Source organism: Zootoca vivipara, chromosome 12 (assembly GCF_963506605.1).
Source record: "Zootoca vivipara chromosome 12, rZooViv1.1, whole genome shotgun sequence".
Taxonomy (NCBI): domain Eukaryota; kingdom Metazoa; phylum Chordata; class Lepidosauria; order Squamata; family Lacertidae; genus Zootoca; species Zootoca vivipara.
This window is the reverse complement of record NC_083287.1, coordinates 49,091,956-49,105,521: the sequence shown is the minus strand read 5'-3', so window position 1 is coordinate 49,105,521 and position 13,566 is coordinate 49,091,956. Positions and strand designations below refer to the sequence as shown.

General features: G+C 45.4%; 1 protein-coding gene across 2 annotated transcripts in view; it reads right to left on the bottom strand.

The window, feature by feature from the left end:
- The window catches only part of PRKAG2 (protein kinase AMP-activated non-catalytic subunit gamma 2), a 213,966-nt gene that overhangs the window by 135,305 nt on the left and 65,095 nt on the right, over positions 1–13,566 (bottom strand). For both annotated transcript variants that reach the window (XM_060280923.1, XM_035129352.2), the window contains exon 3: positions 8,534–8,816. In XM_060280923.1, the coding sequence (XP_060136906.1) occupies positions 8,534–8,816 (283 nt within the window). The remainder of the gene's footprint in view (positions 1–8,533; positions 8,817–13,566) is intronic.

Here is a 13,566-nt window from a genome sequence, read left to right as displayed (position 1 = left end):
CTGAAAGAGGAAGCTAGAGGAGGGATGCTCGTTCCCTCTTCCAACTTGATATCCTTTTTGAAGGCTCACATCAGCATCTCAGATGTTAAACTGGAATCACTGCAACAGTTTACTTATGTTGGGACTGTCAAATGGAGGAGGCAGGGATCTAATCAGTTTGAGGTACCAAATAAGGCTTGAAACACCCACACCTATGCATTACTGCAGTAGATCCAGAGCCAATACACCATTAGCAGGGCAAAGAGGCTGAGCACTCAAATGGTTGCTACAGCACACCTCAAGGTCAGCTTCTCCCGTATTCCATTTAGTGTCGAAAATTTTCAAATTGTGTGTGGGTTAGGGTTTGGAACAGGTGATGCTGGTAAATGGAGACAGAATACAGTAACAATAAATATTTCAGTTGGCGGCATGGGGGGAGGCAGCCATTTTGGCATGGAAGAGGATTCTGAAGATTACGAGTCCACCACTCTTAACCACTACACCACGCTCTGGTGTAATGGTTCTCTGGAGAATAAGCAGTAGCAAGGGCACCATTGGTGTCCTGCTTGGGAGACCCTGGTGAAGCCAAGGCACTCCCTGGCTGGATTAATCATATGCCACATTCCAAACAGGAGGATTACAGAAAGCAAGTCAGGTAGATCAGTCAAATGCACCTGGCAATACAGTGGTGCCTCGCTTAACGAATGCCCTGCTTAACAAAATTTCCGCTTAACAAAAGGATTTTTCGAGCGGAGGTTGCCTCGTTAGACGAATTCGGTTTATGAAAAATTTGTCTAGCGAATCGCGCTTTCCCATAGGAATGCATTGAAATTCAATTAATGCGTTCCTATGGGCAAAAAAAAAAATTCAAAAAAAATTTCAATGCATTCCTATGGGATTCGCTAGACGAATTTTTCGTTATAAGAAAAAACCCGTGGGACGAATTAAATTCGTCTAGCGAGGCACCACTGTACCAGATTCCAACCATGGTGGAAAGCAGGGCAAACAGGAGCATATCAGCTGGCCTGGACTGTCTATTAGCCCTACCCCTTCTATGACAATGTAGGCTCTTTTAAAGGATCACTGCCCTGCTGGGTAGCTATTGGTTCCTACAGCATGGAGATAGTGAGGGATGAATTGGAAGGGTGTCATCCAAGCTGGAGGGGTCTGGTAAGGCCACATCTTCTGATCTGGATAGTCCAGAGGGCAAGGCAGTATTTAGGTCCCAAGTGATGCTTCCTCTCCCTGCAGGTCTGCCTGTGAGCTAGATGGAGGATTGTGTTCAAAGAACATGACAAATAGCAGGGGCCTCAAGAGCTGCAGAGGTTGCTCAGGCCTGAGTAAGTGGAAGTAGTGATGATGGTGATGAAGGAATTATGGCACACCGAGGTTGGACAATGAGGGGAGGGGGACTTATGGGTGTGGTCACATCTGCTGGGTGGGCAGCTTTGCCCTCCAACTTAAATGAGGTTGATACCCCTGGTTTAGCAGAATCTAAATTCTCAAATAAATAAAATGGGAGGGATCACATAAAACAGCATAATATTCACATTGCATGACTGCAAACTTGCTGATTTTGCTGTGTGCATTTGCAGTGAAAACAGATAGAAGTGCAGTCGTCATGTGTGATGCTCTACACACGCTATCTGCACACTTGCATGTTTTTGAAATCTGAAGTTTTTATCCTGTCTGAAAACCAGAGGTTTCAGGTTGGAGGAAGGCCAAATATACCACAGGAAGTTCTAGATAAAATATGCTTTTGCCATTAACAAAACCAACATCTGGTTGCCGCTCGCTTTTATAGCAATTCTTTGTGCGGCTGGATGTGTGGAGTGGGCTCCTTCTTCCCATACTTTTCCAATGCCCTTCCACCTAAGGATTTGCTACCGGTAACAACTTCAGCATTTTTCGAGTGGATGGATGCCTGATCCTAGGAAATTCGGGCAGCTGTACAAACCAGCTCATGCTAATCCCTGGCATTTGTGCAAAAGCTTACCATAAGCCTTCAACTTCAGGAGGTGTCAGAACAGCAAGATCCTCACCATCAATTAATTCTGCTTTCAGAAAGTAGAAAAGAGAGCTATTGGGAGGCAACAGAGTGAGAGACAAAAGGCTGGGCCAAGGCCATTTCGTCAGCTTGGTTGAGACCACCAGTTTCTGTCAGGGGACCTTCCAGGCAGGCTCCCCCCATCCTGCTGACCAGCACCTCACCCAGTGAAAGCAGCAACAGTGGGTCAGATGGGAGGAATGAGGAAGTTAGCGGGATGGAGGAGGCAAGGCTCAGTGATGTGGGAGAGTCCTTGCACCGCCCTGATCAGCAGGTAGAGGGGAATACACAGCCCCTTCCGGCGCCCGAATTAAGGCGCGCCACCAAACGTAAGGTCGGGAGGAGGCGTTTCTGGGTGCCCAAGCTCTTATGCTGGTCACGCAACAGGAAACATCCACTCCCGGATTCTGTGAGTGACTAGGAGGTCATGTTTTCTGCTATCTCTGCACTGTAAATATTATGCACAATAAGACCGTTAAAGACAAGCACGGACTTGGGCGTCTTTACTTGAGAGTAGCTGCAACACCACCATTACAGTTTCACTGGGCTCCTCCCCCCCCCCTCTTCTGTCACCTGGCAGCAGCCAAACCACCAGGATTCAACAGTGGAGAAGTTGGGAAGCAGGGTCGTAGGTCAACAGAGCTTGATGGAATGAATCCAGGCTGTGGCATTTTGATCCTCCACTCAATGACTTTTTCCCTGACCTCCGATATCATTTGTCTGTTCTGGGTATGCATGCAGGTGTTTCTGCACCTGTATGAATGTGTGTGTACCTTTAAAGAAAATTCCCAGGAAGGGCACAAATGCCAAGATTACCAACCTTAGTTGTCATTGATTCACAACAGGGGCAGCAATATTGTGTAAGACTAATTTTTGCCTGCATAAAGCTTGCCCAAGAGCGATGAAGAGAGATGATGCTGTTCTGTCCCAAGGCCTCTCTATTTATTTTTTATTTTAATGTACAAGGTGTGACTGCTGTTTAAACGTATTATCATTGCATTAACAAAGATATTGCATGCTGTAACTTGGTAACAAAGCTGCACACCAAATAGGAAGGAATTAATAAGGAAATTATAGGAGCAGCTGTAAGTGATAAACTTAGTGACAATGTTGTGATTACTTAGAGCATCTTATAGAGTTTTAAGAAATTCCAGTTATGCGATATATGAAGAAATAATTAGGAACTGCAAGTATAGGAATAGAAAATATGCCACTATAAAGATCGGAATTAAGGACTTTGTTTCTGATTAAGCAGTTTCAAACGCACGTATTGGGGGATTTCATAAGAGATATAAAATTGTTAAGATAGGATGACCTTATTGATGACATTAATGATATTTATGACTTCTACATTTATGAAATGTAACTTATTTGGATTACTTGAGATATTTATAAGCAAGGTAGTAGAGATGTTTAGTATAAGGTTTGACACTAAATGTTAACCTTAAAAAACACCTATACTGGATTTTTTATTTAGTTTAAGTATGAACAAAAACTAAAAAGAATACTTTTTAAAAAGCCTGATGTATATACTGATTTAGAGGTAACACACACACACATCGATGCAATCCCATACCCATGTATTGTGTGGAGATCTGAAAAAACTCCTCCTGGTAACTCGGTTGTTAAACTTCACATGTGTAGGCAGCATTCAATAAAATTGGATGCACTTATACCATATGGCAAATATGGCCACACACACACACACACACACAAATCACCAAAAAAATCACACATGACAAACCTGCCCATCAAAACATAAAATGTGCTAACAAGCTTCCACATCAGCAGGTGTGCAGCAGATTGCAAATGTATAATGGGTTGTTTTAATTTATTGGATTTGTGCTGGAACACGTAAATCCTGATTAAAGGAAGGAAAACTATGATAACGATGATACTGTCTGGATGCTGCAAAAACATTACACAAACGAACAACACAAATTCCACAATAAACACATGTCCAAAAGCACCCAACGTAGCGCAGGCACTTCAAAGCCCTCTTGCTGTCATGGATTGGCTGGGTGCAGAGGATAGGTGGGAGGCACCAGCTGGGGAACCCCCAAGGGAACCCACTAAGGGAAGAATGCTCAGAGTCCAGGGATTGGTGGTGGGATGACAATGAGTTGTCAGAAGGAGGAGGAGGAGCAGATTGGGAGAAGGAGGTGTCAGAAGCTGAAGGGGTAAAAGGAAGAGTCTGTGGCAGAGAGCAGTGTAGAATCAGTGGCAGAGGTTGGAGAGGAGGAGGGCTGAGAGGCAGAGATGAGGCAGGTTGCTGAAGAAACCAAGGTATCTTCTCCTCCTGCTGTGACCAACTCCCCTACCCACTGGTCACCCAGAACCTACAGAGGTATGAAGTCATCAACAGGTTTACCACACCTATCAGCCAATCACCCATTTCCACCACCCTTCTGAGTAATACCCCTCCCCACCCTCTCACTATATATAAGGGTCTGGTGACTTCTGTTTCAGTGTATCTGAAGAAGTGTGCATGCACACGAAAGCTCATACCAATGACAAACTTAGTTGGTCTCTAAGGTGCTACTGGAAGGAATTTTTTTATTTTGTTTTGACATCTTGTGAGTTATTTATGACCTGCTGGCCCAGTAAGGTACCTGGATAGGAGACATACTGGTACACATATGAAATCTAGTGTGAACTGTTTGGAGGAAGAGAAAAGTATATGATTTGGTAAGGGCACCTTCAGAATTTGGGCACATGCCACCTGTGGGCCACCCCTAATCTAGGGTTTCACAACCTGGGAATGTTTGATGACCCAAATGAAATCCTGCCTTCAATGTAAAGTCGAATGGACATGAGAATCTGCCTATAACAGATCAGACTATTTGTCCATCTAGCTCCAGAATGGGGAACCTCAGGCCCAGAGACCCAATGTGATCCCTCCAGGTCTTTCTGCATGCCCCTAGGAACTCTCCCCCCAGACCACCTGATGCTCCACCCACTTTTGCTTCTGGCTCCGCCCACCCCCAGAATGTAGCCACCCTGTAAGGCTGCCTCAAAGGAGATTCAGTCCTCAGGCTGAAAAATGTTCTCCACCCCTGGGCTAGCCCAGCATTTTCTATTCCCGACTAACCTAATGGCAAAGAAAGGTGTTCACCAAATGTTCTGAACCCCTATGCCCCAGAGCCTGCTGTATTTGTGGAGACAGGGGCCCCTATGGCTCTGGTAATGGATCCTGCTGCTCTGGTTCCCCTCACCACCCTCCCCATCACTCCATGAGTAAGTACTTCTTTCCCCATCCCAGTCCTGGCTACACCCCATGCTTGGGACCCTGTTCCTTCTCGTCCTCCTTCCCATCGTCCTGCCAGTTCATGATACCAACGCCGGCTTTCTGGTCCCCTTTAACAAGAGCTACCAGAGCTTCAACATGGGGCGTGCTGCACACAGAGCATGTCTTCTGCCATTGAGATGCAGATCTTCCCTTACAAAGAGTCAACAATCCTTAAACACCTATGATTCAGAGACCCTGATACAGAGCCACATACAAAGCCCAGTCATGCCCCATTAATATCTCTAGCAAATGTGAAATTAAATATTTCTGGGGATGCAATTGGGCTAGATAAGTCCAGGCCAGGCCATGAAATTGAACATTTCAGATGCATGGCTTGTGCATTGCTGCTGAGCATTGCCTAGAAGCTTCAACCATAATAAGCTGGGGCTAATTTCCCAGTAATGGTACTTTGGTCTTACAAAAGCAGGTCCTTTTTTTCATTCTGCAGTCAAATATTGTTATAGGAAATGCTATAGGACCTGGCCCTAGAAGACTCTAAAATCAATCTAAACCCATTAAAACAGTGTTTTTTGTTCTCTCTGTCCCTTGGGAAAAAAGCTACTTTGTCATTTTATCTTAGCCAAATAGGGTGGAAAGAATTAATTTCATTATACAGAACAGAACAGGATTTCATTGGATTGAACCCAAGGACTTTCGATGTGCTTTTTAATATCTGCAGAATTGCACTGCCCTTTCACATTTGTAAAATATTCACGCACAAAAGGTCTCCAAATCCAAACCCATCCCTATTCCCAAGAGTGGCTGAATTTGCCGCATCACAGTAAGACAATGCCGGGGAAACTCCAGTTTCATAAGCCCACCCAATCTCCCCACTTGGCACACAGTGTGGTTTAGACAAAGCCATGCTGGGCAGGTTTACAACAGGTAAACCTGCAGTGCCAAACCAAAAAGGAAGAATCAAGAGCACACCCCGAGAGCCTTTTTCTGTTGCTCTGTACCGGTAGTAAGGAAAATCGGCTTCAGATTAAAAAAGCAGCGAATTACAGCTGAACAGGAAGAACAGTGATTGCGTTTTGGCTCTGTACACACATTTTGCATGTGCTGTAAAGCACATGCAAAATACAATCTTTCCCTCAAAGAACTCTGGGCACTGTAGTTTGTTAAGGGATGCTGGGATTTACAACTCTGTGAGGGGTTAAACTACAATGCCCATAATTCTTTGAGGGGAGGGTATGTTTCAAACGTGCTTTGAAGGTAAGAGCACACATAGCCTTGAGACTGCATTCTTAATTCTTCTGCAGCCTCAACTTAAATCCAAGTCGTGGCTGCAAAGGAAAACTCTTTGCAGCACTGGCTTATGTTTATGTCATTATTATTATTATTACTACTACTACTACTTTTTGTATACTGCCCTTCATCTGATTTCACAAGCCACAGAGGGTTGCTATATGACCTCTTTTTCTAGGACGTGTCCTTTTTTTCATGGGTATGTAAAATGAGAGTCGACATAGCGATCCATAGTTAAAAGTAGTAGTTGGCAAATGTGCCCTCTTTTTTGCTCTTCAAAATATGGCAACAAAGAGCCGTAGCTTCAATGGAAGCATTGCAGATATACTGTACTCCTAATTCTTCCTTGGCGAGGCATAGGCTCAAAGCAGAATCCAGCTTCACACTCCTTCAGTAAGTCATGAATCATGGGCTATTGTGCATGAGCCAACTGTGTCCGCCTTGACCCGACCCCGACCCCCCAACAATGGGGTGAAACTATTCACAATCCCCGATTCAGCATTACATCTGATTCAGGGACTGTGGCTTGTTTTGCCCTTAACCCACCAAGGGCAAGAGTAAGCAAAGAGTTGATCTTTGCTCATAAACCATGGTTTGACTGAAAGAAACTAACCACGGTTCCATGATCCAGGTGCAATGCTAAGCAAAGGATTGATTTGTTTCCTCCAAGCAATAGCGGGGAGGAGCAAAACAGCCCAGACTGGCTCAGTCACAGGAAACCATTAAGTATGACACGAGAATTGGGTCATCATTTTAAAAAGAAGAAGTCTTAAACTTGTTAAAAGCACTTTTGGGTATCTTGCACACTTTCTTCTTCATAACTGTGCAACCCCTGTAGATTTGCCCATATCCAAGTTTAGATTGCAAGCACTTTGAAACAAAGACGTATCTTATTAGATGGCGAGACCTCTGGAAATTCCCTGCACATAAACAGATGAACAAATCATAACACACACACACACACACACACACACACACACACACACACACACACCAATTATGGCTGGGGAACCTGATTCCAAATAAAAAGTTTAGATTTAAAAGGCAAACTTTTAAGAAGCAATGATTATCAACTATATGTTGGAGAATCAACGTGTGGCTATTGTATCAAAAGGCAAGAAGGTTGCTGGTAAAAGTTATGCTTCTCCTCTACAGCACAGGCACAATAGAATCTGTTTAAAACCCTGAAACGATATCTGCAACTAAAACTAACAGCACCATCTTAAGGCAAAAAATAGAAGTGCACATTAAGCAGGAAAAGAGGAGGCAGCTTTATGCAGGGTCAGGCCAATGATCCGTCTTGCTCAGCACTGTTTATACCCAAGGTGAGCCAGAGTGGTGCCTTCCACATGGGGTTGACTTCCCACCAGTCCCTAGCATGAACCATGGACATAGCTCAGTTGGTAGAAAATGAGACTCCGTGTCAGGGCTGGAGTCCTTCCATTCCATCCTTGGGGCTGGTCCTGCACCACCAACCCAGAAAATACACAATGGAGTCGCTGTGTTTCGCACTAGCGAACAGGGCCGTCTTAAGCGCCCCTGGCGCCGTGGTGTGCCGGATCCCTCCGGCGCCCTCCCGCCCCGTTTCCCAGCGCGGTGGGCGGGTGGGCGCCGCGCACAGCGCTGCTGCCACAGGTGCTGCTGCGCGGCGGGCGGGCAGGCACAGCGCGGTTGCCGTGGGCACAGCTGTACGGCGGACCGGCCGGCCAGCAGGTGGGCGCAGCTCGCGGCGCCCTCCTGGCGGGCCGGCGCTGTGGTGCCCTGTGCCACCCAGCCTGGCCATAGGGCCGGCCCTGCTAGCGAACTAGAGTGAGAAGCAACCACTTAAAAGCACCTTAAACAAAACTCGGAACCAAACCCAGTAGGACACACACTCTCTCTCTCTCTCCTTACTTTCCTGCTGCAGGAAAAGGAAATGGGCCTGAAACACAGAGCACCTTTCCAAAAATTAACAACGAAGAGTTCCTTACTTTTTCTTGATCTGGAGAAGAACTTTATGCCCCCAGGGGAAGTGGATGCGTTGGAACTGGGGGACGAAGAGTCTTTGGAAGACGACCGGAAGATCCCGCTTAAGCTCATGCGCCGAGGGGAACGAGGGGGAGATTCCTGGTAGGGGAAGGGGAACACTGTTTTGGGCGAGCCAGGACTGTGCTTGGATTTGACCGGGGCAGAGGCTGGGCTGGAAGGCCGGTTCTGGAGCCCCTTTGGGAAAAGTCCTTTGGAAGGGCTCCCTGTGTTGTAGCTGTCTTCTGCCTGCAAGTGAAAGAGAAAGGGGCAATATTTTTTAACAAAAAAATAGTATTCCAAGGCTGAACTCTGTGAAACCATTGAACTAACGAGCATCTACCTGCAGTGAATCTGCTGCAATAAAATATTGCCGGATGTGAGGGACAGGGGATACCGGGAGGTCCCTCCCATCTTAAGTACCAGCTCATCGCCAAGCGCTGGGGAAAGCGGGGAGGGTTATGCCTCAAGCGGAGACTCAGGAAGTGGTGAACGAGGCTCCAGCAAGGTAGCGGAGCCCATGCACAAGGTGGTACAGGAAGGGGGGGAGCAAGGGGGGAAGGCCGATCCCGCCGACCCCGGAATTACACAAGAAACGTCGTGGGAGGAGATTAGGGCTTCCCAAACTTCTTTGCTGGAAGAAAACGCGCCAACCTCCATTCGAGCACTGTAAATAATCAGCACTTAATAAAGCCTAAAAAGACAATGCTGTGAGGAGTCGTTACTCTAGAGTAGCCACATCGGCATCTCTGACACCTGCCTTTCTCTTAAAATTATATTTTGCTGGACTAGCCAAATACTAGCATCTTTCCTGTGTTGGAAAGGTTGTGGAGAGATATTCTCATATTTTCATGCATGGTGGAGTCGCACATTGGTATACTTCTTTTTGGGGGGGGGTTGATGTTTCTCATTATTTCCAAAATTACACAGCAATCCCTTCCGCCCAATTTGGGATTTCGCCTTGTTATCATTAGTCTCAAATTTAAAGAATAACCTTAAATGCAGAGATATAGTAATTTTTCCTATTATCAGCAGTCCGATTCACAACAGGAAACAACTTAAAGAAACCCCCACTGAAATCTGATTAAATAATATTTGGAATGTGGTTCTATCTCGCTACAGAAGGGTAATTAAAGGCAGATCAAGGATAGAGACTTTTGGTGAGACTTGGCTTCCTTTCTTTGCCTTTATAAATAGTGACAGAAGGTACTTTTATTCCACCCTCAACGCAAGAATCTCTGTGGAGAGGCTACTTGAACTGATAATGCATAAATAAATGTAATGCTTCTGAACTGTGTACTGCATATGGAGCCTAACAAGAATGTACAAGAATTAACTGGACAAGTTAATGCTGTTCTTCTATTGACATGAAAACCAATAAAAAGTATTGGGGGGGGGGGTATTGTCTGCCCAACACTGCAGGTGGTCAGAAAACAGAATTAAAAATCAAATCCCTTCTTCTAATGAAAAGTTAAAATGCAAAGACTCAATGGGTGACAACAGGGTCCCCTGCAGGGGAGGCAGGACCCACTACCAACATAGGAAGACAACACACTACTTTATACCGGTTAGCCTTCTTGTCTATCTGCTGCTGAACTTTGACAAGAAGTCAATCTCCATGGTCTTGGGGAAGAAGTCTCACCACCCTCACCTCTGACTTGATCTTTTAAATTTGGGACTGGACTTACGACCTCCTGCATGTAAAGCATAAGAAATGATCCATCCCGGTCCCAACAGTTGCCATTTGTGGATGTGAAAAGAGCGGGCAGTTTCTGGGATGGAACCTAGTTAATTACATAAAATTCTGCTGCAATTGCCAACAAGAGAAGCCATGCAGGTTTTTTTGGCAAGCTGAACTGCAGCAGTGGCGAGCAATGGGTCAGACCAGAAATCTATGCCTTCTTAGACCTCCTACCTTCTGCTGAAGAAGAGCTGTTTTGCCTCACATGCACCACCCTGAGAGCTGATAATGGTTTTTTATTGTGGACAACATGCAGCGCTACAGCCGTTTTAAAAACTCAAATTATATTTTAACCGGAATATAACAATATTCCCTTTTAACTGGACTGAAACGTGCTCATACGTTATAACAATCTTGGTCCTAGAGAGGGCGGGAACCAATTACGCTGATATTAATGGCATGTGCCATGCGCATGACTATCTCAATTGCTTTATGGCTGCAGCCATTAGCCTGGGGGAACAGACAGGGTCCACTTCCCGTTCTCTACTCTTGATGCTGCAGCAATTGTTCCAGTCAGAGCACCTCCAGCGAGATAATTTGATTAATTATTTACCTTAATGACAAGGGGTAAAGAAAACATTAAAGCAGAAGATGAGTGTAAATATATATACGTACATATACTTGCTTCCCTATTGGCAATTCACTTAATCAATTTTTCCTTCTCTGAGCTTATCAGACAGGATATCGTCCTCAATAAAGAACGCATATACAAGTACCCATGACTTCTAAAGATACCCAGCCCATTCTTGATACTCCGGCAGCTACAGAAGCTCAGCTGCAGAAACCAAAGGGTCTTAGACAATCCTGTTTAAATATTAGTCAAGGAAGGAAGGTGGTGGGGCCTCTGGTATCCTCAGATGTTCCACAGGCTGAGCAGCAGAGGGCGAAGGGAGCATGTGGAACAAAGTGAGCGAGCTGAAGAAGGAAACTCCAGCAAACAAGCATTTTGCCAGGGACCCCCAGGCACACACATTAGTCTGCAGAGCACCTACAAATGATCAGCCCCACACCGAACTTTTCCACACAAGGCACGTGTGGCAATGCAAAACTGAACCTGGGATCCATAGCTAAGCTCCAGGCCCTTTCTACTCAGGGCGTTCAGCTTATTACTCTTATATTGCCCCCAGAGTACACAAGTGCTTTAGAGAGCCGCAAAAGCAAGACAGACTGAAGAGCTTGGAGTCTAGACTTTGGCACCAGAGGTCTTTCCTTATGCCTCTACCTGAAAGTTCATTTAAACAGACAATACTGCCATGCACCTTTTGATGCAGTAAATTTTTTTGTATTTACTGCATCAAAAGGGAAAGAACAGGATTTGTTTAATAAAGATTTAAGAAGAAAATAAAGTACCCAATGAAGTGATGAAATGAGGGACAGATTTATTGTCACAAGCAGCACTAACTCAGATCTTTACATGGCTTGAACTGGAGCATTCCTTACAAAAAAATCCACAGACATTAACACAGTCTCCCCATTTTAGGCAGAATTTGCTGATCCAGAGTCTCTACGTGGAGAATGTGTGTGTGTGGCTTTTTTTCTATTAAAAAATGTTTAGGGGTACTCTCAATTTCCTACTCATTTTGAAATACTGCCCCTCAAAGAGGCCAAACTTATTCACAAAATGTTGAGGGGTATGCGTCCTCCTGGGCCCCCCTAGAAAAAAGCACTGTATGTATATGTATATGTATATTGTGTGTGTGTGTGTGTGTGTGTGTACGTACATACACACACACACACACACCCCTCTAAAAGTACTTTTACTCATCTCCTTGAATTTCTTTCCCCCTCCACTTTTTCTTCTTAACTTACATTCACTTCCTCCTCTCGTTATCTCATTCCTTTCTATTCCCATTTACAGCGGTACCTCGGTTGAAGAACAGCCCTGTTTACGTACTATTCGGTTTAAGAACTCCACAAAACCAGAAGTAGTGTCCCGGTTTGCGAACATTACCTTGGTCTAAGCACGGAATCCGAACGGTGAAAGGGCACCGGAAGGCCTCATTAGGGAAAGCGTGCCTCGGTTTAAGAACGGTTTCGGTTTAAGGACGGACTTCTGGAACGGATTAAGTTCGTAAACCAAGGTACCACTGTATTATCATTTTAAAATATTAACCTTTTACCTCATCTCCTAATTCCCTTCAACACTGTCACTGACTTCCAAGGCCATATCTGACTCCTGGGCCTGAAGCAAGTGAAGAGGCAGGCTGCAGTGCTAAGGTCCACATGGCCCCCTGTTTGACTATACCAGGCATAGGCAACCTTGGCTCTCCAGATGTTTTGGAACTACAACTCCCATGATCCCTAGCTAACAGGGCCAGTGGTCAGGGATCATAGGAGTTGTAGTTCCAAAACATCTGGAGAGCCAAGGTTGCCTATGCCTGGACTATACCAACTGGCAGTGGCCTCTCCAGGGTTCAGACTGGGGACATTCCCAGCCCTATCTAAAGATGCCAGGAATTGAACACGGGGCCTTCCGCATGCACAGAGGATGCTTTAACACTGAGCTGCTACAACAACCCTTCCCTGGTAGGAAGAAAAATTCTTTCCCTTAGAAGGACAGGCCTGGAGACATGGAGTTCCTTATTTCCTTCACGCAAACTAGGGAGCGATGGCGCATACCAGATTAAACTAAACGATATGTTATCGGTCTTCATGTCAAGGTGCAGTTAGATTAGCGTCCTTCAAGGTGAGGCAATTTCTGCCCGTGGTACACCGCTGCACAGCATAGCTCATGCCTCTCCAGATAGCTTTATCGGACTGTACATACATCCTCCGAGGCAAATGCAAGATTAAATGGGCTGTTAGTGTGTGTCACTGTGTTCTGCATCTGGCTGGGGTCTGGGTAAGGATGTAAGGAGACAGTGGTTTTCAGTCCTGTCCTGAGTTTGGCATGCAATAAGCGCAGCTTCTGTTGTTCTACGGTTCAGCTTCCACTAAAACCTACATTACCATCCCTTCTAACGTTTATCCTGTTTAGGGAAGCTTTTAATGTTTGATGGATTTCTGTATTTTAATATTTTGTTGGAAGCCGCCCAGAATGGCTGGGGGAACCTGGCCAGATGGGCGGGGTATAAATATGTTGTTGTTGTTGTTGTTGTTGTTGTTGTTGTTGTTGTTGTTGTTATTATTATTATCCAATGAAAATAGGGACCTTGTATTCTCCGTCAGGAAGCTTCTCCCGCGTTTGATCTCGCCGCGCACAGCCGTCATATCTGTCACCTTGAGCCAACGTCACCGCCTCAACCTACCTCGCAGGAT